Below are 24,772 nucleotides of genomic sequence, written 5' to 3'. Positions count from 1 at the left end.
TAATCTTGAACTTACCCTAAAAACACTGGAGAACCACTTACAAGTGTCAAACTTCATTTTTGTAGAAACTGAGAACCAATGTAGAGGCTGAGCTGCAGAAATACAGGTAAACTAGTTAGGCTGTGACATCATCCCAAAGAGAAATGATACACATTGAGGGCAAAGAAGAGGTGTTGGACTTCAAAGACTTGTCAGGTAGATGGCTTTGGTGTGAGAGATGAAGAGGAATGTTCTAGAATTTCCCAGGATTCTGGCTTGAGTAGCTAGCTCATGCCATAATCAAGAGAGGTTAAATAGGAGGTGCCTGGAGATATATTGCTTATGAGATGCCTGTGGGATCCAGGTTGAACTGTCCAGTAACAGCTGTGGAGATTTATACACAGACAGACATGCTGGTTAGTGTTTAGAAATGTCAGGCTGGAAATTATGTTTGGCTGGCATTAGCATACATATAATAAGGGAATTAAAGCCATAAATGTGGATACAGTCATCTGGGGAGAGCTTACAATGCAAGGTGTTTTATGATATGAGGGTCCATGAACCAGCCTTTTTTTCTAATCAAGTGTCTGTATATACATGCACATGTGGCTATTTCTCCAAGAAGAGCCATACTTTGATCAGTTACAATGGATCTGGAAATTCAAACTTTAAGCAGTAGTGCTATATGAGGAGAGACAAGGCCAAGGACACAAGCACTGAAAGGACCGACAGGATCGCAGAGCCCTCCAAGTTGGTTAGAGGACATGCCAGAGGATGAGTGTGGGAGGCACTGCAGGGGCTCTGGATCCTAGATGCTGCGTGCAGACGGAGTGAGGGCACACTCCTTCACCCTGTGCGGCAGGTGCGAGCTTAGGAGCAGAATGCCCAGGGCTACCAAAGCACTGCCAAAGGAAGACTGACAACTGTCCTTAACCCTATACACACACTCCTACTTCTTCTCCACAGTTGAGAGGCAGACGAGGGGGGACACTCCGGGAGGCTCTCAGCAGGTATGGGGAGGCGATGGTAGTACAGATTAGTCCTTACAAAGTGGTATGTGCTCCACTTAGGAACTGCACTCCCACTTCTCTCACTTAGTTGGTATAAGGTGTTAGCTGCAATCTGATGAGGAAAATGTGCTTCAAAATTCAGTGTTAGGACAGTAGTAAAACATAAGCCAGATTTGAATTTTCTGATTTCAACACAGTAACGAACAAGAGTCCTGCAACATAAGAACTGGCAGACTCTTTGAGCAATCCAGTCCTCTTCCCCTACTTCACTGATAGAAAAATTGAGTCCCCAGAGGGGACTCAGGACCCCAAAGCAAAAAGGAAAGAACTAGGCTTTTTTATGCTTTAAGATTTTCTGTAAGGACAAATACTTTTGTCTGGTGGCAAAAATGAATGACTAAATCACACTCCAACGTAAAGAGACGGTATTTTAAAATTCACTGGCGACCTAAATATGCTTAGTTAGAAACACTTCCCTCTTGCACTTGAATAATGTATACACAGTAATATTTTATTAGCATAACAGTTTATTAAAAGACAAATGAAATGACACCTCTAGATCTCAACACATACAGGATCTTATTAATAATATCACAAACAGATCCCAGAAGAAAAGGAGCTGCTATTAACCAATTCCCCCCTCTCTTGAAATAGGCTGTAATCCATCAACAACTCATCCTCAATCCATGGAGGATTAAGCATAATTTATGTGGAGTAGCATCAGGGCACTTGTTTTAATTTAAACAGATATACATACATGGTATAAAACAAATTCTCAAAAGTCATTAGCCTTGAATAAACTGGAAAAAAAAAGCAGTATTCTTTTTTAGTGAATAGACAAGACTGAGAATTTAAGTTCATTCAGCTCTAATCCTAATATTGATTTGTATACAAAACTGAAGAGACCAAAAAAGGTAGCGTGTTATATAGATTGGTTTGTTCACACTAATTTGAGGAATCATGGCAGCAACAGAACTCAAACAGTAACTCCCCAACTGATTTGAATTGAAAAGGCAAGAGCAGTATCATTCCAACTAATTTTTTAGGGATGGGGATTGGGGTGTGGGAAACTTCCCTAAAATAAGTTTCTTTAAACTGCAGTTAGAGATCCTTTATGCCTAAGGATGCTTGTCTGTTTGCCTAGTAAAAACCCTTTGTTAGAAATTCTGTCATTGGTATTTTTAATAAGATTACAATTATTTGGCCAATTTCAGAGTCATAATTCAAGTCCAAGAAAGGTTATCCAAAGTTCCAATGTAGATTTATAAATGTGGTGGCTCCAATATAGCCATCTAGTGTCCTTCATTATTCCAGTTTTCATAATTCAGTATCTCCTTCCTATTTTACATCACTAGGAGAAAAATACACACCAGAAAAAAGTCTACTATTTGGTATAATGCTTATTTTACTTTCCTAACTGTATTAACATGTTTACTTTAAAATTTCAGGTGCAAAACACTTGTTTAAAAAATAGTCCTTGTCAAGATAAAAATTACCTTATAGAAATAAATTTCCCCCACTTCTATGTTTAAATTCTCCATTTCTAAAGTTACTAACATCTTTTTAAAAAACCTAAAATTGTATATAGTATTTCAAAACTATTTTACTTTAATAATGATAATAGGCTATGATAATAAACTAGTTGGTATATTATTTTGGCCTACTGCATTATAATTTTCATTCTTGTTATTAGCACTTGAATGATTCCATTCATGATTTCTAAAATCTTTATACCACAAGAAAAAAAAAAAAAAAAGCCTAATTAGTTCATAGCCTAAAAGCTTTCTAGATCTAATTTCTTCCTTTTCGCAGTTCTTAAAGCCCAGTTTCAAATAAGGCATCACTAGAACAGATAAAACAGTAGTGGAAAAAAAGAGAAACATCAAAGAACAGAAAAATCAAAGTCCGAATCCTATCGATTGGATTCTTACCTTGTCACTGTGCAATCATTCCTTGAGCAGAACAGGGGTGTCCTTGTTTGCCTCAGTTGCCTGCCTTCCACTCAGACATCGGTCCAGGTTCAGCTTAGGCCCTCCATAAAGCACCTCCAAGTGCTGCCATGTGTTACTAGAAGAGTTAGCATATAGCCCACCTACTGGATTTAGTATTTAAGTCCCAGCACCTGGCCAGGGCCCTAGACTCCTGCATAGGTCCTCAGGATGTATTTGAGGTACTGTCTACACGGCTCATCTCTAGGAATACATAGAGGAAAACAAGAACATGAATACGGAGCACAAAGTTTGAATTTATCATTATAACTTCTAGGTTTAAGTCCCCCCAAAATTCACTACAACCCTATTCTCACTTTTATATTAAGCTCAGGGCTAACACCCCACGTGTTCTTAAGTGACAAATTACTAACCGAATACCCCTGCAGAGAATTACTTTTCTTGTTAAAATGTGGTCATGAGCATTAGAATAGTCTAATGAATTCATCTAATATTTTGACACCATTTAAAGATCACCATTTACCATGCTATAAATTTACCAGTAAATTTTGGCTTCAGTGTCTACTGATGTTTAAAAGCTATGTCAGTTTATCCAAATTTTGTTTTCCTTTGCTCCTTAAAAAAGTCAATTAGACATCTGTCAGTTTTACTGCTATCAGAGCCAACAGTCACTCAGTCTAGAGCTCTGCAGTAGGTCAACCCCGGCTTTGGCCTCAACCTTGGCTACCAGCTCTTTCGCTTTGGTGAATCTGTGCACTCCCCTTCTAGAAGCAGAATCCAGTTCTGAGTCTGCTCTCAGACTAAGCTGTGGCTCTTAATCCTGGTCTCCCTACTATGGACAGTCATGTATGAAGCTAACCAGGGGTTGAATCCTATTCATCTGAGGCCCTCTTCTCCCTTGCTTGCTCAGAGATCGTCTTTTTAATAGTCTATCCCCTTCACCTCTCTCTTGAATATTACCCTTTGACTCTAGGTGAACTCTACCCCTCTGGGTGTATGAGTTTTAACCATCAAGACTGTACATACATTTCAATTAAATGACCATTTTAAGATATTCAGAATTTTGTACATTCATCAATAAGCAATACAAATATGCCTCAGTTAGACTCTAAAGTTCAGAGTAAACAAGACATTTTGTGTCAATAAAGTGTATAAAATATCACCTAATCGACTAAATCAACCAAACCTTTGAGCAAGAAAGCAGATTTCTTTGGCTTTGGTTTCAGGCTTGATTCCTTTAAATACCAGCAATCAAAAAATCTTAACATGAAAGTACAGGCAGATTTCAAACCAAGCAGACAAGGTAAGATTTAAATTCTAGTGTATCTTCAGTATTTTTTACAAATGGCTTCCAAAAGCAGAATGTCTTATTTGTTCGGGTAGATAGGAGAAAAGCAAACCAGAACACAATTCAAGAATCTGCTAATTGCAGAAAGTTCCAGAATTGTTTATATCTACATTTTGGACAGAAATGGGAGGTAAAGGTCAAAGCCTGTTATTCTGTTCTTTTAAGAGATTTTCTAAATTCTTTGGACTCTTTTTTTTAATTCCCCCATGGTAAGGTTTGCTAAACTATAAAGTCATCTTGAACATGCACTCATTACTCTGTCACATGGCATTAGGTATTTACCATGATCTGGATTCAAAACTTGGCTCGGGTGAGGTACAAGACTGGGTTGAAAACAAATGACAACCAAGATACTTTGATTTTACTATTCCTATTCATCGAAGACTGGAGAGACAGAGCAAATATTTGTTACAAACAATAAACAAAAGAGACACAAATACAAACAGCAGTTAACATTTCTGAAATTCAAGACTTAAGTTCTAAATGGATGTCAAAACTCTAAGGACACTATTACATTTAATCGTGATGTAAATCACCTCAAAGAGAGAAATCTAGCTCCTGAGAAACTGCTTTAATGATAGGAAGGCATTTTTCATGTAAACTGATGGGCAGAGCTCTCTCAAAAGAAAATCAACACTTGCAGTTTATGGAGCCAACAAGAAAGATGTTTAAAAGTCTCCCATTTCAGTAGATGTGCTATACACAGGGTTTGTTTCTCATAAACATACTGTTTAGAATGTAGGGATGGGTTAAAAATGATTTTGCACTTTCGTGGTTTTTATCTTGTTTGTTTAAAATGGTGTGCTAAATGTTTCAGTCTCATATAAACCAGTCTCCTAATCTAAAGTTTGGAAAATCTGGTTTTTTCCCTCACCCATAAAGGTCCAGATACAGAACTATAAGCTTTCAATGTTGGACATACTTTTCCAAAGAAAATATGTTGTATGAAGATGATGCTTCTAAATCCTTTTACACAATGGTTTTAGGTGGCCCAAAAAGCGAAAAGTGGTCACTGTCATCAGTATTTATTACACATCAACAGGGTGCGTAGCAGTGAGCATTAGTTTTGTTTTCACTAAAACATCGACAATTATTAATGTTTGTTTTGGAAGCATCTGTCACTTCTGTGCATTTTTCTCCATTGGTCACAATAAATTTTTTCTTACAGATTAAAAATGAATAGTAGCTTCTCAAATATGAGAAAGACTGTCAATTGCCAGTTTACTCTTGCTAAACACGGGAAGGAAAGAAAAATTCACTACTAAAAATGTTTAAGGGAAGTTGTCAATCATTCCTTTTTTGCAATCTGTCTGGAACAGTTTGCCTCAAGGTCACTTAAAAAGCTACATGAAATTGCTAAGTCAGCACTGTGCCTTTTCTCTGGCAAACTTGTCACTCACTGGCAATCAAACATAGCGGTTTAGAAGAGATTCCATGGGAAACACAGTACATGAAAGTTAAAACAGAGCTTAATGGCAGATTAATACTCAGAAACAAGGACAGACAGGAATCACAGAAGAGACAGGGAGGATTCTCACTATGTTGACTGGCATGGAGAGCTCTTTTCTCACCTACTTACCCTAAACAAAAAGGCTGACTAAAAACATCAACTGTATCACACCATGAGCGTTCTGTATAATGTGGGACTGACTGGTAGGGTTTCCCAAACCTGCTCTGCCATCAGACTCCTGATAAGACTGTGCCAGAGAGGAACGATACTTTCCTGTAAAAAGCCAGAGATCTGACTGCCATCTGGAGAGCAAAGACAGGGGATAGAGAAGCTCAAGTGAGAACAAGCTTGTCTAGTTACTACCGTGCACTCCAGAAGCCTCTTGACTTGCTGTTAGAAGAGAAGACATACATTCTTTCCCTAGTTCCTTTCTCCTCTCTCTCCAAAGAGCCATGCCAAACAGGCTCCAGCACCTCTTATGTACATGCCAGCTTTACCCCTTTACCTCCTGGAGAAGCAAGAGTTCAGATGCATATCTCCTAAAACAGGATGGTAATTAGGTTTGGGGCTAATTTACAGTTCAACAGATATTTAATTCCAAGAATATCTCATATTTGAGAGAAAACTTAAACCCACATTTTCTTTTTTTGATTCTGCCTAACTAAAAGCTCTGTTGCATTTCTGTATTTACAAAGGCCATCAACTTCAAAGGAAGAATTCTGCCTAGCCAAAAGGTTAAAATTTCTTGTGTGCAGCAATTTCCAGTTCCACAGTATAAAATGCTACACACTTGAAATTTTAATCTATTGGCTAGACAGGATTCTTCCTTCCATCTACCTTCTCAATCAATCACTGGAAAAATTCGGACCATTGGGAATATGTCTCTCTTTTTGATTCTGAGAGTCTTCTGCAAAAGTCATGGCTTCATATACACTATAAAAGAGAAGGTTTTCTTCATCCTTTTTGCAGTACTCTCCCCGGGCCAGGGAGTCCCTCACAGAGGGATTGCATTGAGCCAGCAGAACCTGGATGCCAATAGCTTCATAATCTCTGCGAACTTCTTTCAGTGTATGGATCCCTGCTGTATCTAAAAACTGTATTGCACTACAGTCAATCACGATTGTATGGAACTCTAAGGGATCATGGGAAAGTTGCACTGAAACTTCATCCTGGATTCCACTGGGTGTTACTGTTTCCCTTTTGATCTTTCTCTTTGCTGCCTTCCTCTGAGCTGCTTTTACTAAGACTGGGTTGAGAGTTTTTTTGTATAAGACAGACTTAAAATATTCTTTGTTTACATAGTATAGAGGGGCCACAAAGCGGAAAATCTTGATGCCTGACTTGGCCTGAAGGTTCTTGTAGGCAGACATGGACTCAAAGACTTCAGAATCTTCCACCAGGCCAAGCAATGAAGCCTTTGGCTTCTGAGTGCGGAGGATGACACAAAACATAGAAAAACAAACCCCAGTAAGCAGGCCTATTTCAGTACTGATCAGTGCAGAGGACAGCATAGTAACAAACCAGATAACTGTGTCCATTCTGCTAATCCTCCACATCTGGGGCAGATCCTTAAATTTACATAGGGCTCCCCGGAGATTTACAATGGTGATCACACCAAGGACACTTTTCTGCAGGGAGAAGAACAAAGGAGCTATGACCAAGAGGACCAACAAAAGAACCAGAGCTGTCATCACACCAGAAACCTGAGTTTGACAGCCTGTGGATTCCTTCACCAGTGTCTTTGCAAGAGCTGCGCTAGTAGTGAAGCAGTGGAAGAAGGAAGGGATGATATTGCAAAAGCCGATAGCGTACATTTCCTGATTAGCTTTGACTGTGTAGCCATGTTTCTTGGCAAACATCTCAGAAAGTGATACAGTGATAGCAAACCCAATGATAGCAATAGCTATTGCATCTACAGCCACTCTAGGAATTAAGTTCCAGTCAGGTGCTTTGGGTGGCATAAACCCAGTGGGAATATGCCCAGCAATACTGGTGCCATATTTCTCATTCAGTTTTCCAAAATGAGAGGCTAATGTGGCTGCCACAATAACAAAGAGTTCAACAGGAATCGGTGCCTTAAGCTTGGACTTGAAGCGCTCGTTGAGTTCTTTGGTTGGCAAAAGAACCAAAAGGCACAAAAGGCTGGTGATGAGATCACAGATATTGGTCTTACGGATGTTTCTGAAGACATGTATCCAAGTAGTGATGAGTGATCCCACTCCAGCGCTCCGAGGAAGGCTGAGTCCGAGGAGGTACTTGACTTGAGATGTAAGAATAGTGAAGGAGGCACCAGTGACAAATCCACCCAGCAAGGCATCGGAGAGGTAGACTGAAACAAAGCCCACTTGAAAGAAGCCCATTGCTACCTAGAAGAAAGGATATACAAGTGTTAAATATAAATGGAAAAGACCTTATAAATCCTATATTCCCCTAGTATTTCTTTGTGTGGAGACACTCTACCAGAGCACCACAGAATGTCAGAGCTAGAAACAAAAACACAATCATTTATCAATTCTCTCATTTTACAAAGAGAGTGCTCATTTTACTGACACTCAGAGGCCTGAACAAGTTGCCCAAGGTCACAGTGTTACTAACTAGCCCAGACAAGAAGTCAGGATTCCTACTTTCTTGTTCAATGTTTCTTAAACTTGAATAAGGTTCAGATTGCTTTGAAAAAGAAAAAGTTTCCCAAGGATCTATGAGAAATCATAAAGATGCAAACTGGAAAAATTCTAACTTAAAAAACATTTATTTTTCTTTAAATCACGTTATCATTACTGTAAAAGTAAAGTTTTTACTGATAAAACAAAAAACTAGATTCACATCAAAATGGAATCACACTTTAAAAATTATAGAACTCTCTTTAATCTAACTTAAAACTGAGAATGATTTTCAGCCTATGTATATGTGGTTATACCATACTGCCTTCCATGTTAATTCTACATCCTCAAAGATACAATATTTTATTTCTTTTTCCTCTTCCCAATTAATTCTTCCTCAAAATTCTATTGTACCCTTCCTCATTCTTGGTGAGGCATACTAATGAAAAAGTAAAAATGAACTCAGGACACGACTCTTCTGTTCACCAGCCTCTTCTCCCTCGCCTCCTACCCAGGCACCTAATAGAGTGAGCTACTCTCCTGCGCCCCATATTGGTTCAAAATGTCTCTAACAGAGAAGAGGGTTAATGCTGGCACTGGGTCCTGAATGCCAAAAGGCACAGGCATGATGGTAATGGCAGATCAATGGATTCTGTGGAGACCCAAGAACTTCATTTCTAATCCTTCTCCTGGCTGATAGTATGAAATAGAGGTCCCCAACTTGTTTCCTCCCCAACAGTCCGAGAAAACTACAAACTTTAGTGAGAATCACTGACTAGAGCAGCAATTCTAAAAGAAAGGGGGAAGTCACCTACAGTTTAAAAAACTTGCACTCTTCCTCTCCCAACCCCCAGTCACCCTCTTGCCTGTTAGTGCTGACTCTGCCAATAACCAACCACAAGTAACTTCAAGCAAATCTGATAGTTCTTATTATATAAAATTAAGAAGTTGAACTAGGTGGTCTGAGGTCCCTTTCTGGTCTAAATTTTTACAAACAAATAATTAAATTCTGGCTGACTGACATTCACTAGTTAAAAGGCAGGCTGAAGTTGAGAAAATAGAAGCAGCCTTATCTTACTTGTGGAGTCAAACCAGGGTTTAAATTTTGGCACTACCTCTTCCATATCCTGTGCACTCAATAAATGATAGCTTTAATTATTATGATTGCTAAGATCCCTGACAGAACTGAGACTTCATGTATAGTGATTTCTTTGCCAGAAAGAATCACTTATTCCATCGTTTCTTACCTGATAAACTCCAGCCACAAAGGTTACAGTGCTGCCAACTATAATTGCATAGCAACTTCTGTCACATGTCTTGTCTGGTATCTGGTTTACCAATGAGCTCTCATTTGAAGCAGCATGGACAGTGTCATAGCCAGCTATGTATAGTTCTCGGTCAACTACTTCACCAATCATAAGGCACAGTATTCCAAAAATGCCCACAGAGATGTGACGGGAGGTACCCAAAATGAAATAAATGAGGCTGGCAAAAAACGATGTGTACAGACCATAGATAGGTTCTTGGCCAGCCAAGAGAGAATAAGCGATGGATTGGGGCACCAATAAGATGCCCACAATCAAGCCAGACATCACATCTCCTAAAATGTTTTTCTTCAGATCATATTTTGGGAGCCACTGCAAAACAGGAAGGAAACCAAAAATGGTATTTTTGGCTTTGGTTGAACTGCACTGGCAGCTCTTCTCTAGTTTTTTGATAACAAACTTCTTGAAGTTATTATCTGATTTCTCTTGAGGCTCCAAATGGATCCTAGGGTGTCTAAAAAGATTACTGGGCTCAAACTGCCAGAAGTCATTACGTGATTCCTCTTCAGGCTCCAGATGGATCCCAGATGGAGCTCTGTACTGGTCATTTCCTTTAACTGAGTCCTTGGGTGAAAGGTCATTTTGATCTTCATTTTTCAAAGACATTTCTGGAGACAGATGTTTCAGCCTCCTATCCCAGAGAAAACAGCAGGGTTAACTTAATTCTGTAATTCTCAGTACGCACATATTTTAACAGTCCTACTTGTCATGCATGAGAGTTAAGAGGAGTTCAATTTGGGGGTAGGTATCTTTTGTTCACGTTCCTTAGTTGAGCCTCATTTGTCTTGACCCAGGAAAAAAGAATCAGACCGTAAACAACCAAGTTAAAGCAAACAATTTACGGAGTACAGGGCTGCCCAAAAGTATAAACTATCAAGGATTCTCCCCGACCTCTGCTGGCACCTTATGCAGTTTTTTCCTTCAGGGTAGCCCATCTACTCCTTTCTACCTGCTACTATCTTACTTTCAGGTTTTTTACTCTGAGGAATTCTGCAAAAGAGGTTCTGGTCTCAAACCTTGACAACTACCTTACCTGCAAAAGTCCCTGAAACAAGGAAGATGACTGATTTTTTTTTAGAGGTGGGGCCCTTTTAAAATAACCTACTAGCTGTTGAAAATAAACAGAAAAGAAATGTGAGTGACAGAGTAAACTTAAATGTTTTGGGAAATTAAAAAAAAAAAAAAGGACAGGATGCCTTTGGATCTTTGAACAACATATTCTAGTTTGGTAGAAAAGAAGAGTCAAGTTGATAAGGGACTGCTGAAGGAAACAAAGCACCAGTATGGGGTGGACTGATGGGGCAGGTGTCTGATACGTGCTCTGAAAGGTTTTGGTCTACTCATTCTACTTTGTGTAGTAGAGAGTCACATCTGTCCTGTGTGCAGGATCTATAAACATGCAAAGACAGATTTGCTTTATTATTCCAAGTACACACTCTGAAACATAAGCTGAACGGAGGAATGATGGTGCCCAACACATCAACTTGGAGGGTGATCCAGGTGACCCTGCATCTCTGGGTCCTAAAGCACAAAACCAGGGCCATACGACCTGTCACTAAAAACTATAGGAAAACATAGAAGGTAGAAACAAGTAAAGAGAGAGGAGGGACAACAACAACAAAAATAAGTCTTGTAGTAAAAGAGAAGGAAAAAGAAACAGGCCTTCAGAGGAACAGAGTGTCAACTGGCAAATACTTCACAAATCAGTGTCTTTGTGTTAGCTGTTTGCAATGGCACCCCACTCCAGTACTCTTGCCTGGAAAATCCCATGGACAGAGGAACCTGGTGGGCTGTGGTCCATGGGGTTGGTAAGAGTCAGACACGACTGAGCAACTTCACTTTCACTTTTCACTTTCATGCATTGGAGAAGGAAATGGCAACCCACTCCAGTGTTCTTGCCTGGAGAGTCCCGGGGACCGGGGAGCCTGGTGGGCTGCCGTCTATGGGGTTGCACAGAGTCAGACAGGACTGAAGTGACTTAGCAGTAGCAGTAGCTTAGAATGGCCATCAAACTCTTGCCTACCAAGATCCTAACCATTTTAAAAATCCAGTTAAAAATTCTTTCTCTTCTTCAAAGCACTGACCAATCTTCCTCAGCCCAAATGAATCTTAATTAACTGGCACTTCACGCCTGTACTACAGTACTAACCACACTCTTATATTAAGGAAGAGTCTCCCCAGCTCCTGGGGGAAAAGCTATCTTGTTCATCTTTATAATCATCAACAATGTACAGTAACTGTGAGACAGCAGGCTTACAAAATGTTTGAATGAAGGAAAGAATAAATGAATAAACAAATTTATGAGTGTGGCCAATAAGAGGTAAAATAATATTAAATACAGAGAAGGCAATGGCACGCCACTCCAGTATTCTTGCCTGGAAAATCCCAAGGACGGAGGAGCCTGGTAGGCTGCAGTCCATGGGGTCGCTAAGAGTCGGATACGACTGAGCAACTTCACTTTCACTTTTCACTTTCATGCATTGGAGAAGGAAATGGCAACCCACTCCAGTGTTCTTGCCTGGAGAATCCCAGGGACGGGGGAGCCTGGTGGGCTGTCGTTTATGGGGTCGCACAGAGTCGGACATGACTGAAGTGACTTAGCATAGCATAGCATAATATTAAATAAAGGACTCAGGGAGTTTTCCATTTCAGAACTGACAAAAAGATAGGCCCTTGTGAGGTTCCATAAGCCTAATATTGCCAAGACGCCATAATCCAGGACCCATGACCCATTCAAGAACATAGTATTTGTAAAAGCAATCCACATTAATTTTGGTTAGGATAAAAGGACTATAGCTGGTCATCCCACTGAACAAGAGTAAAATAACAGTTACATTGATGGTCTTGTTAAACAAACAAGGAAAAAAAGAACAGATTTAGATGACTGCTTACCTGAGCAAGTCAATCAGACTGATGAAAACACATAGCAGCTCTTCATCCCTCAATGCAACTGGTCCATACCTTTCTTCTCACTTTCTACTTTCAGGCCAAGCTTGCTTGAGTGCATTCCTTACATCATTCTATTTTGGAATAGCTCTTAGTGATTTCTGGGTCAAAAGGCTTTTCCAAACCTAAGGTATGCAAAAGAGGCATAAGAAAAACTAATAAAATTCCAATCTTGCCCTATATGACAGCTAGCTGGAAAGGAAAAGGTAAAAATTAATAATACAAGTGTGACAGAGTGAGGAAACTGTAAGGAAGAACTGAGATGAAATACGAAAAGTGAGAAACACAGTAACAGAGATAATGAATGCCTCTGACAGGACCATCAGACCTGACAAAGCCAAAGAAAGAATCGATGAAACTGAAGATAGGTCGATAGACATTACCCAACCTAAAACAGAGAAAAACAGAACTTTTAAAAAATCAAAAACAATAAGAGAACATTCAAGAGTGGTGGGGTGTATTAAATAAACAAATTTATGCATAATTAGAATCTCAAAAGGGGAAGACATAGAGTGGGAAGAAGGAATATTTGAAGACATAATAGTCAAGAATCTTCCAAAATTAATGACAGACACCAAACTACAGATCCAAGAATCTCAGAGGATACTAAGGACAAATATAAAACGAAACCAAACAACACAGCACCATACACCTACACAGATCGTATTCAAACTGCTAAAAACAAAGACAAAAATAAAATTCTGAAGACAGCCAAAGGAAGGAAAAAAAAAAAACATGCTAAATATAGCAACAAAGATATGAATTATAGCAGACTTCTTTTTGGAAACCATATAAGCCAGAAGATGGAGTGATACTTTTATCACAGAAATATAACTGTTAACCCAGAAAAAAACATTTTTTGAAGGATGAAGAAGAAATAAAAACTTTTCTCAGACAAACATGAAGAGAATTTATTGCCAGCAGACCAGCACTACTACTACTACTACACACACATACACCAGACAAAACTCAGGTGTGCACAATACACAACAAAGAAAGTCTAGAAAATGGAACACATGAAAATAAAATTTGTTTTTAATTAAAACTCTTTAATTGCTCTAAAAGATAACTGCCTAAAGCAAAAATAGAAATGCATTTTGTTTATAGCACATGCAAAATAAAAAGCATAAGAGTACAAATTACGGCAGGCAGAATTAAGAATTCTAAGATCTTGTACTATATATGAAGTAGTACAATACTATGAAGGAAGATGTATACTGTAAACTCAAGGGTAACCACTAAATTTTTTAAGATATAAATAAGAAGCTACTTGTGGAGATAACATAGAATTGTAAAAAAATTCTCATATTAACCCAAATGAAAAATGAGACCCAAAACAGAACACATTGAAAATAGCTGGTAACATAGTAGAATTTAATTCAAACATATTAAAAAAATCACATTTAGTGTGAATAGTCTACACATACCAATTAAATAGATTGCCAGATATGATTTAAAAAGACCCAATTATATGCTGTCTATAAGAAACCCACTTTAAATATAAAGATGCAGATTATAATAAAGTGAAATGACTTACAGTAATTCATGTAGCTTGTAAGTAACTTAACCAGATAATAAAATCCAGATTTTAAGACTCTAAGAATAGCTCTTTTTTTTGAGCATGTTACTATCCATGTCACTAATTAGCTTTCTTTAACTTCACTTATCTCTAAACACTTTGAAATTCAGGTACCCTACAGATCCCAGTTTCACCTACTTGCTACCCAAAATGACCTAGCACTGACACCAACAAACTTGTGTCCAACTCTCCTCTGTGTTCATGGCCGTGGTCCTTTCCCATCTCCAGCTCTCAAAAACTGAGGTGGAGATAAAACAGGTATTCACTCACAAGCAGTCCTAGAAGTGGAACTGATTTAGCCATCAGTTTGAATCCAAATACGATCTATAGCCTTTTACTGATCCTAGTTACCATCTAGAATCCTTCTCAAAACTACTTTTTTCCCTTTTTTCAAGCCTATTTTAAATCCCCCCCCCCAAAAAAAACATTAAAAATTATCTTAAACTAAATTGTAGGTATGATCTCTGTATGGATTAAGCTCCTTAAGAGCAAGTTTCATTCTGGTTCATCTCTGTATCCCCTACTGTGTCCAAGTATATGCTTTCCAAAACCGGAATGAAAATATTTGCTAAATAAATAACTGAAATACAGAAAAGGTAGGATGCAAAGCAGTATTTATTTTCAGGTGGAAATATCTACTTTGGAAATAGCTACATTTTTCAAGTATCCTTTTTTTTGCACAAAAATCCTCTCATTCCCTCAAGCCTGTTACTGGTTAATTATAGTATTCACCAACTGCTTCATGAAAATTAAGAAATTACAGTGTTTATCCTTGAAATATAGCCGATAGCCAGACCCCCCATTTTTAAAAAGTTGGAATACCTACTCTATATTCCATGAAATTTAATAAAATAGGATTCTCCTGTATCATACAGGATAATCTCTCCCTTTATCAACATTGATGTTTGACAGTGAGGGATAAAAAAGGCTCAAAAGGAAAACTCTTGAACCTTTCACATTATCTTGCAGGAACTGGAGAAAAATAACCAACAAAATATTTGAAAAATACATTTACACGTTCATATACTAAAGTATAATGGCAGTTCAGGCAACACAGAAAGAACATTTCTGTACTTCCTTCTTTGATCAGGCACGTGAAGTTGTGACTACTTGGTTCTCTTTTTCTGGTGATGAAACAGCAGCCCTGGCACTGTTTTCCATGTGAATTACTGATTCTGGGAAAGATTGAGGGCAGGAGGAGGAGGAGGCAACAGAGGATTAGACGGCAACACAGACTCAGTGGACATGAATTGGAGCAAACTCCGGGAGACAGTGAAGGACAGGCAAGCCTGGTGTGCTGCAGTCCATGGGGTCGCACAGAGTTGGACACAACTGAGCGACTGAACAACAACAAAGAGCACTGGACTAAAAGGGAGGGACATCCCTTCCATGTAAGCCTGACCGCACTCGGCCAACTTCTTTTTGGAATTTTGCAGATATAAGAGAAACAATGTCTACTTTTTGGTTAGTAATTATAGCATATTTTAACCAATAGTGTATATAAAACAGTTTTTCAATTTGTGAAATTGAAATGCCTTTTTGGAAGGCAATAGTCTTGAGAGATTGGTAAAGTCTCCCTCTGAAGCATAATGATTCCATATTCATGCTTTGCTCTACTGTACTTTAGACTCTTAACTGTATATTCTCTAACTGTATATTAGACAACTCACTTTTAAATACACTCGAAGCTGCCAACTACTATGATCAGAGCATCTAAGCAGGGAAGAAACCTGCAAGAGATGAACAGTTTAGCAAGGCTTCAAGGGAACAACGTACCTACCTGGGCTCTGAAGTCTGGGTCAGAAATGAAAGAATGAAGACTTGGAAAATGGATGAGGGAGAAGAAAACACAAACAGCAGTAGTTCTGGGGTTGGAGGGAAAGAATGAGAAATTAGTATGACACGTTTAAACCACCAGGTGCATATGGAAGGTCAGTGAGAGAGAAAGCGGCAAAGGTACTGTGGGCTCGGTATGCCCGGTAAGAAAGGCAGACTTTCACGTGCAGACAGCGCACAAGCCCTGGAGGTTTCTGAGAAAATCACTTACTGTATCACTCATTTGATAATAATTATCTATTATCTCATTACATCTTCTGGTCTGTTATGCTATTTAATTCTTTTTCAACTAAGTAATTAGTATTTTACTTTTCTGCCCTTTATGAATAAAAATTAGTTTTAAGATTATTTAAAAACAAAAAAACTAAACCATAAACAGGTAAAACCAAGACAGAGTCTCCATTTACACAGTTCCATCTGATCCTCTAGCTCACTGTTGTCAGATAAGTTCAGGGAAGATCACGACATTGTACAGCCTGGGAAGCTAAAAGGATGAGCTAAAGCTTCTGTATCTAGCTCCATCCCATCCATGGGTGCCTACAACCAGGATGGCTCAGCCCTGGCCACTGATCCAGCCCTCTGCCGCAGACTAAGAAGTTCAAGTACTATGAGATGAAAATTCAGACCTGTCTTTGTTCTGTGGGCCTGCACCCCTGCTTATTCCACAAATGTTCCTAAGTGTCAACAAGCCTTTCAAGGATGGACTGGTTAACTTTCTATGTGAGCTCCTAGAGACTGAGTTCAGTTCAGTTGCTCAGTCATGTCCGACTCTTTGCGACCCCATGAATCGCAGCATGCCAGGCCTCCCTGTCCATCACCAACTCCCGGAGTTCACTCAGACTCACGTCCATCAAGTCAGTGATGCCATCCAGCCATCTCATCCTCTGTCGTCCCCTTCTCCTCCTGCCCCCAATCCCTCCCAGCATCAGAGTCTTTTCCAATGATTCAGCCCTTCACATGAGGTGGCCAAAGTATTGGAGTTTCAGCTTTAGCATCATTCCTTCCAAAGAAATCCCAGGGCTGATCTCCTTCAGAATGGACTGGTTGGATCTCCTTGCAGTCCAAGGGACTCTCAAGAGTCTTCTCCAACACCACAGTTCAAAAGCATCAATTCTTCGGCACTCAGCCTTCTTCACAGTCCAACTCTCACATCCATACATGACCACAGGAAAAACCACAGCCTTGACTAGATGGACCTTTGTTGGCAAAGTAATGTCTCTGCTTTTCAATATGCTATCTAGGTTGGTCATAACTTTTCTTCCAAGGAGTAAGCATCTTTTAATTTCATGGCTGCAGTCACCATCTGCAGTGATGTTGGAGCCCCCAAAAATAAAGTCTGACACTGTTTCCACTGTTTCCCCATCTATTTCCCATGAAGTGATGGGACCAGATGCCATGATCTTCCTTTTCTGAATGTCAAGCTTTAAGCCAACTTTTTCAATCTCCAGTTTCACTTTCAGCAATAGGCTTTTTAGTTCCTCTTCACTTTCTGCCATAAGGGTGGTGTCATCTGCATATCTGAGGTTATTGATATTTCTCCTGGCAATCTTGATTCCAGAGATTGAGTACTGGTCTCCTTATCTACTCCGAGCTAACCACTGTGCTAGACACAGTGCATCAGAACCTAGACTACAAATCTAGGGGTCGATTTTGCTTTTGTTCACCCCCTCACATGCCCCTCCCCCTCACTCCCCGTCTGCTCTACCTTAAATATATCCATCCTCTCCCCACTGTCCGTAGTATCTGGAATCCAGTTACTTCTTACTTCCCTCCACCATCAGATCTCAACTGGGCTACTCCAACAGCTAATAATATCTAAACCCTGTCCAACACTCCACCCTCATTTCCTACTGGCCTTCTTGCTGTTATTTGGAACATGCCAAATACATGCCAAGTTTGTTCCAGGCAGAGAAGTTGAGCAAGTGCAGAGACCTTAATAAGGAAACACACACTCAGATCTTGCAGGCCTTTTCTCATTCTTCAGGCCTCAGCTTATATATCATTTCCATATAATGGCCTTCCTTGACCATACCAAATAATACTGCCACTCCTCTCAAAAATCCTTATCTGGCTTTATTTTCTTCACAGAACTTTCATAGACTTTTGCAATTATATTGTGCATTTATACTTATAAAAAATGTTATTTATAGTCTTTTTCATACCTACTGTATCCCCAATAAGAACAAAGCTTAGCACATAGCAGGAGATCAATAAATTAATATGAAAATGGATAAGAAACCCAGTTTCTACCCACAATCAGTGGGTTAAGACAGATTTATAAACAGATAAACTATAACACTCTAAGTGCCATAACAGAGGTTTGCCATACTCTGAGAATAGAGAATAGGCTGTAGGTCAATGTGAGGAAGTTGCAAAGTAGGTAAGAAAAGAAAAGAAACTCAGGCAAGTGGAAGGTCCCAGAAAAATCCAAGACCCAGGAAAAAGTCACCTAGCTTGCCAGATTTCTGGAGTGAAACTGCAGAAGGTAAGACTGGAGTGCAAGACAGGTCCTTATGTAATCCCAAGAAGCCTGGACTTCATCCTGTAAGCTATGGCGGAAAGGACATAAACTCCAAGACAGGGCAGGAAAGGAGGTTTGATATTTCAGAGGTGCAACTAGACAAAAGATGATGCTTGCAGAAAAGGGATACATCTAAGATGAACTCTGAGGTGGGCCACATACAAGGATAGTGCATGGGACTGTGGAGGACAGAACGGAAAGACAGGAAGCAACAAAAAGGTTGCCTTATATGTCATAGGTTTGAGATTTTTAGATATCCAAATGAGGATATCCAGTAAGCAATTAGGAATGGGCATTTTGGGGACTTTCCTGGTGGTTCAGTGGTTAGGACTCTGGCCTTCCACTACAGGGATCGTGCATTTGATCCCTGGTCAGAAAAAAGAAAACTGGGGGTGTCAAGCATAGGAGAGAAGCCAAAATTGAAAAAAACAAATGAGGAGGGGAAGAGAACATAGATCATCGGCACATAAACAGAATCTCATTTTTCTCTAAATTCTCATTGTTTGGATGTTCAATAAATGTCTGTTGAATATACATTTTATCTTTTCAACTAGATTAAAAATTATTCAAGGAGCTACTTTATGCTTTTTGTGAACTCTCACAATACCTTGCATAGGACTGAGCACCCAAGAGGCATGTACTAAGTTTTCTGTTGATGGATAGATTGGTTTTTATTTTTTTTAAATTATTTTAACAAAAAAATTTTTTTCAAAAATAATTCTTAACTTTTAAAACTTGATTGTTTCTTTGAAACATAATTGATGCATTGCATTGGGAATGTAAAATGGTAAAAACACTGCAGAAAACAGTTTGGTAGTTACTCAAACAGTTACACAGGATTACTATATAACCCAACAATTCCACTCCTAGGTATATCCCCCAAAGAACTAAAAACAGGGACCAAATACCTGTACACAAACGTTCACAACAGTATTAGTCACAAGAGTCAAAAGGCAGAAATAACCCAAGTATCTGTTAATAGATGAATGGAAAAAAAACTGGTCTAGGCCACACAATGAAATATTACTTAGCCATTAAAAGAAATAAAGCTCAGATACTCTTCATCTACAGCAAAGATGAGTGAAAGAAGCCAGACACAAAAGGACATATACTATATAATTCCACTTATACTTAATGTTACTGAACATTTAAAATGGTTAATATGGCCAATGTTATGCTATATATAATTTAATATATACAAAACCAGGAGCGAGCATAGCATTGCATCTTACACTATACATGAAATGATATAATATCACTTGAAGGCAAACTGTGATAGTTACAGATGCTATAAACTCTAAAGCAATCCCATTAATAACAAAAAGTTATGGCAAATAAACAATGGAGATAAAATGGGATCACAGAAAATAGTAAATAATCCAAAAGAAGACAGAGAAGGGTGGACTTCTCTGATGGTCCAGCAGTTAAGACTCCATGCATCCAATGCAGGGGATATGGGTTTAATCCCGGGTCAGGGAACTAATATCCCACATGCCATGTCGTCACAGGCAAAAAAAAAAAAAAAAGACAAAGAAGGGGATATAAACAGTTATTATATAAAATAACCTCTATCTAACGTTTGTGGAAAACTTGAGAAGTCTTAACATTAACCTAATATTAATGTGAACAAAAAGTCTCTTTTCCTAAGTGGAAAATCTCAGTTAAACTAGGCTGGAATAGGTGTGGACTGTGTTGCTTGGAAATAATTTTCCAGTACTCACACAGCTTTTAAGCAGTAGAATCATGATGAGAATCAAGACCTATCTGATTCAAGCCTACTCTGTCTCTGAACAGCTTATTTTGAAACCTTTCAAATATTCAGAAATGTTGAATGAATGATACACGAACACTGGTTATTCATAACTCACCCGTTGAACAATTCACCAATTGTTAATGTTTTGCTATATCTGTACTACTTTTGCACTCTTTACACATACCAGTTGGTTTGTTTGGTAATTTTTCTCTCAACTATTTGAAAGTTGCAGACACACTTCAGCCTTAAACACTGAATAAAACCAATGTTTTTAACCACCATCCCATGCTGCCTCTTCTTCAAAAGGAGCATTCATTAACAACATGACATCAAATCATTTGGATACACTCTTCAAAAATCTGCAATAACTCTCTACCTCCTTGAATATAGTCAAATAACTTTAGTCTTCTCTCTGTGAATAAGCCTGCAGCTGCCTTTCTCTTGTTTCTTTTCATGCACCAGTGTTCCAATCACCCGTCCATGAAAATACTAAACAGCCTTTGTCCTTTGGGGCCCTTGCTCATGTCATTCCTTAGTCTGGGATGCCTTTCCCTTCTGTCTCCATCTGTCTTAGTCCTTTTTCTAATCTTTTAAGTCCCACCTCAAATGCCATAGAAGAAGGGGGCTGAAATTTCACAGGCTATGTTTCTCCAACAAATGACATGACATTTAGCACCCAAGTCGCTCAAGTTTACATGTCTCTCAAACACGAGTACCATTTCAGGACAGACACCAAGTCATCCCAGTGTCTACATACCCAGAATCTAACGCAATGCCTCCAACTTGCTATGTATGGCTATGATTTATGTTTATTGAAATGAAGAAAAAGGTGAAGTTCCAAGTAAATATAGTGAAGACCAAAAAAAAGAAAAATTCCCGGACTTCCCTGGTGGCACAGTGGATAAGAATTTGCCTGCTAATGCAGGGAAGATGGGTTTGATCCCTGGTCTGGAGAGACTCCACATACGGAGGGGAAAGTAAGCCCGTGTGCCACAACCAATGAAGCCCATGTGCCTAGAGCCTGTGCTCCCCAAGAAGAAAAGCCACTGCAATGAGCAGCCTCCGCTTACCGCAACTAAAGAAAGTCAGTGCAAAGCAACCAAGACCCAGAGCAGCCAAAAATTTTTAAAAATAAATAACTTAAAAAAAAAACCTTCCTGGGGCTTCCCTGGTGGCTCAGTGGTAAAGATTTTTGCCTGCCAATGCAGGAGATGTGGGTTTGATCCCTGATCCATGAAGATCCCACATGCCTCCGAGCAACTAAGCCTGTGCGCCCCAACTATTGAGCCTGTGCTTTAGAGTCTGTGCTCCTTAATAAGAGAAATCACTGCAATGAGAAGCCCAAGCACCACAACTAGAGAAAAGCCCGAGCAACAACGAAGACCCAGCACAGCCAAACTTATATAAATAATTGTTTTAAATTCCCTACTTTTCAGTTATCACAAATGATTAACAATGTCCATTAATTCTGTGATGTAAAAAGAACCACCACCATAAGGCTTACATCAGTAGTATAAGCACTATAATATATTCTTTCTCTTATAAAGCCCATTATAAGACAGAATAATAAAATACCCAAGAGGAAAATAACTTACTGTAAAACCATGGTAAAATAATTAAATAGTTCCTTGCACAGCACTACATTGCTTTCAAAAAATTTCACCTAAATAAGAAAAAAAGAAAAAAAATTTTAATAAAAATTTAGTAAGATTTCATCAGCATCTTCCACTTGCCTCCTCAGTAAATCTGAAAATAGAATACGAATTCCTATTCTCCAGTATGAGAAAAATCAAAGTTTAGTCACTTGTTCAACTGGTAGAACCAGATTCTCAATCCTCATTTTCCAATTTCCAAGCTTAGCTCTCTTCTAAAACACATGGACCCCAATTTTGTTTCCTTGCTAAGAGGTCTTAGGAGCTAGTTATAAGCAGTAATTTTGTGGCCAAGTACTCAACTCATTTCTGAGTCTATTATTAATTTTGATAATTAATGCAGTTTGCAACTGTATCCCCTGTACCTTAAAACTGTACAGCACCTAATAAGAGCTTAACAAGTATTTGTTAAGCAAATGGATGAATAACAGTTTATGAGCTATGTTGGTAAAAAGGGAATTACTCCTCCCTCTCCACCCTCACACACCATAACCAAGTTTGTGTCAAGAAATTAGTTTGGGAAGCATCTATCTGACGGTTTATACCCATTAAAAGTAACATCAATTCTCAAAAGGACCCCTAGTGAATCTAATTTAGATCTTGTCAAATCCCAATACATCATCTCTAGATCTTCCTCCAGGAAGCAGCAAATTATATTACAATGACACCCAACACGGAGATCTGTTAAGATGGAGATTCTCAGACAAACCCAGGGGTGAGATTCAAGACAGCCCCTTGGGTGATTCTGAGTAAGTAGACTGTGGGCCATATTTCAAGAATCACTAGGTATGTTCTGAAGTCAGAAAGAACTCTAATCAGATCCCAGCCACACTGTTCAACATCTGTATGGCACCAAGGGAAAAAACTTCATTTTACTCAGCATTAATTTCTCACCTGTAAAATGGAGATAACATTACATAACTTGCAGTGTTGTTTTAAAACGAAGCCAAGTACCTAGCACAGTGCCTAGCACATAGCATTTGCTTAAAAAATGACAGCTACTAGTCTTCATCCTTTGAGATTACTGAAGAGGAAAAAAAAAATGGACTTATTTCTTGCCAACAGCTTTGGCTCTCCATTTCTCATTCACTCAACTTTTGAAGACAAGAACTTCCGCTTAACTCAATATTTGATATCACATTAGTTCCAGATTTCACATAAAGAGCCCCAGGAATGAGGAAAAAAGGTTCTAGAATGAGTGCCAGAGAGGAGTGCCATTAAGTCTTGAATGCTTCTAACTCACCGTAGACCAACAATCTGCGCAAGGAAGGGGCCCAGTCTAATAGCCTATGAGTCTGAAGAGCTGGGTACAAGTCCTAGCTCTGCAAATGACTTGCTGTGTGACTTTCAGCAAGGCTCTGTCCCTTTCTGTGTCCTTTCAGTGTCTCCATCTCACCAGCGAAAGGATTTCAACTTCAGTCTATGAATCTCAAAGAAGTAGAAGTATGATTTGTACTTAACCTGGTATGTAGTTTTTAAAACCAAGAAATCAAGTCCTCTCTCCTGTCCAAGGCTCAGTTTACCCATCTGAAGTGGTAAGGGTGGCCCTCATCTCCTCGGTCCTGCTCCCAGATATCGGGGTTCCGGATGGCACAAGGAGGACTCCGGAGGAAGACCCGTGCCTTCACCTACGAGCTGAGGACCACCCGGCGCGTTAGATGGGATGAAGGACGAACAGACCTCAAGCGCAGGAGCTGGGTCGGGTTCACTGGATGGGGATGTGGGGCTTCGACGCTAGCCCTGCCTCCGCCCCTGCCGACAGAGGAAATAACCCCGAGGCACGCCCACCTCTCACGGCCCAGCCACGACTGCCCGCAGCGACCGTTGGCGAGGGCTTCCTCCCACCACAACGTGGGACACAGGCGAAGACGACTCCAAGAGGAGCCCGCTGACCGCGCGGAGGCCACAACTGCTCACTCTCCCCGGTCTCCAGTCCCTCCCCTCGCCTCACCTCTCGAGTCTCTGCCGTACCGTGCGACCCGGCTCCAAGGCGCGTCCTCCGCCGTGGCGGGACTGAGGCGGTAGCGTGGCGCGAGCGGAGGTAGCCCACTGCCGGGCCGGGCTCCCTTTAACCCACCAGTTCCCTTGCCCGCCCATCGCCCTGCCCCAGGAGGAGGTGTGGCCCGGCTGGGCGGGACTGAGGCAAGCGGTGAGCAGGCACCCGCCGGGAGGTGAGGAAGGCGACTATAGAGCGAAAATTCAGCCTGCGCCGTCACGTGGCACTGCGACAGAGCGACGCGGCTATCAGCCAATGACGCGGCCAGAACCGGCAAGAGTGCCGCCCCCAAGCCGCTTTCCTCCTCGCGATTGGCTGTACTGTACAGAAGAAGCCACGCGTTCCTGATTATGAAGGAGATTTTGCCTGTTGGAAGTGGGCAGATCACGGTTCCTCCGGCTTAACCTTTAGGGTAATGCGAGGACTCACTATCGGGCGAGACGTGGAAATGCTCTAAGGAGAGCTTAAACTGTTCTTCCTTTAAGAGGGGTATCGTTTTCATCTTCGACTTTTTGGCACCCCCCCTCTTTTATTGATAGAGAAAAAAAGTGCTCCGACTCTTTGCGACCCCGTGGACTGTATAGCCCGCCAGGCACTTCTGTCCGTGGGATTTCCCAGGGAAGAATAATGGAGTGGGTTGCCACTTCCTTCTTCAGGGGATCTTCCCGACTCAGGGATTGAACCCAGGTCTTCCACATTGTAGGAAGATTCTTTGCCGTCTGAGCCACCAGGGAAGCCCACTGAGAGAGAAATGGAGGCCCTATATGGGAAAAGGTCTGCAACAAAGTAAGACGGCCTCTTGCCCCAGTTTAACTTACTCTCGACCGA

The 24,772-nt window shown here is 40.1% G+C and overlaps 2 protein-coding genes across 4 annotated transcripts in view; one reads left to right on the top strand and one right to left on the bottom strand.

The window, feature by feature from the left end:
- PDE6A (phosphodiesterase 6A) overlaps positions 1-24,772 on the top strand; it is a 124,454-nt gene that overhangs the window by 11,391 nt on the left and 88,291 nt on the right. The window lies entirely within an intron of this gene.
- SLC26A2 (solute carrier family 26 member 2) lies at positions 1,497-24,146 on the bottom strand. Of its 3 annotated transcripts, XM_061424019.1 has the most exons (5): positions 23,900-24,146; positions 21,892-21,959; positions 12,554-12,732; positions 9,584-10,292; positions 1,497-8,102 (listed from the first exon to the last, which is right to left on the bottom strand). In XM_061424019.1, exons 4-5 carry the CDS (start codon positions 10,265-10,267, stop codon positions 6,582-6,584), a joined length of 2,205 nt encoding a protein of 734 aa, XP_061280003.1. In that variant the 5' UTR covers positions 10,268-10,292; positions 12,554-12,732; positions 21,892-21,959; positions 23,900-24,146; the 3' UTR covers positions 1,497-6,581. The 3 variants fall into 3 exon arrangements, with proteins under 3 accessions (XP_061280003.1, XP_061280002.1, XP_061280004.1); XM_061424018.1 differs by lacking the exon at positions 21,892-21,959; XM_061424020.1 differs by lacking the exon at positions 21,892-21,959 and having other exon boundaries at positions 23,920-24,146.

This window comes from Bos javanicus, chromosome 7, assembly GCF_032452875.1.
Source record: "Bos javanicus breed banteng chromosome 7, ARS-OSU_banteng_1.0, whole genome shotgun sequence".
Lineage (NCBI taxonomy): Eukaryota > Metazoa > Chordata > Mammalia > Artiodactyla > Bovidae > Bos > Bos javanicus.
Note: the sequence above shows the minus strand (reverse complement) of the source record. Positions and strands in the feature narration are given on the sequence as shown.

What these genes read in the sequence shown, in the direction of transcription:
- SLC26A2 (XM_061424019.1), bottom strand. Translation starts at nt 10,267, where the DNA reads ATGTCTTTGAAAAATGAAGATCAAAATGACCTTTCACCCAAGGACTCA. An exon ending in TTGTGGCTGGAGTTTATCAG is followed by an intron (nt 8,103 to 9,583) that starts GTAAGAAACGAT and finishes CCTTTCTTCTAG; the next exon opens with GTAGCAATGGGCTTCTTTCA.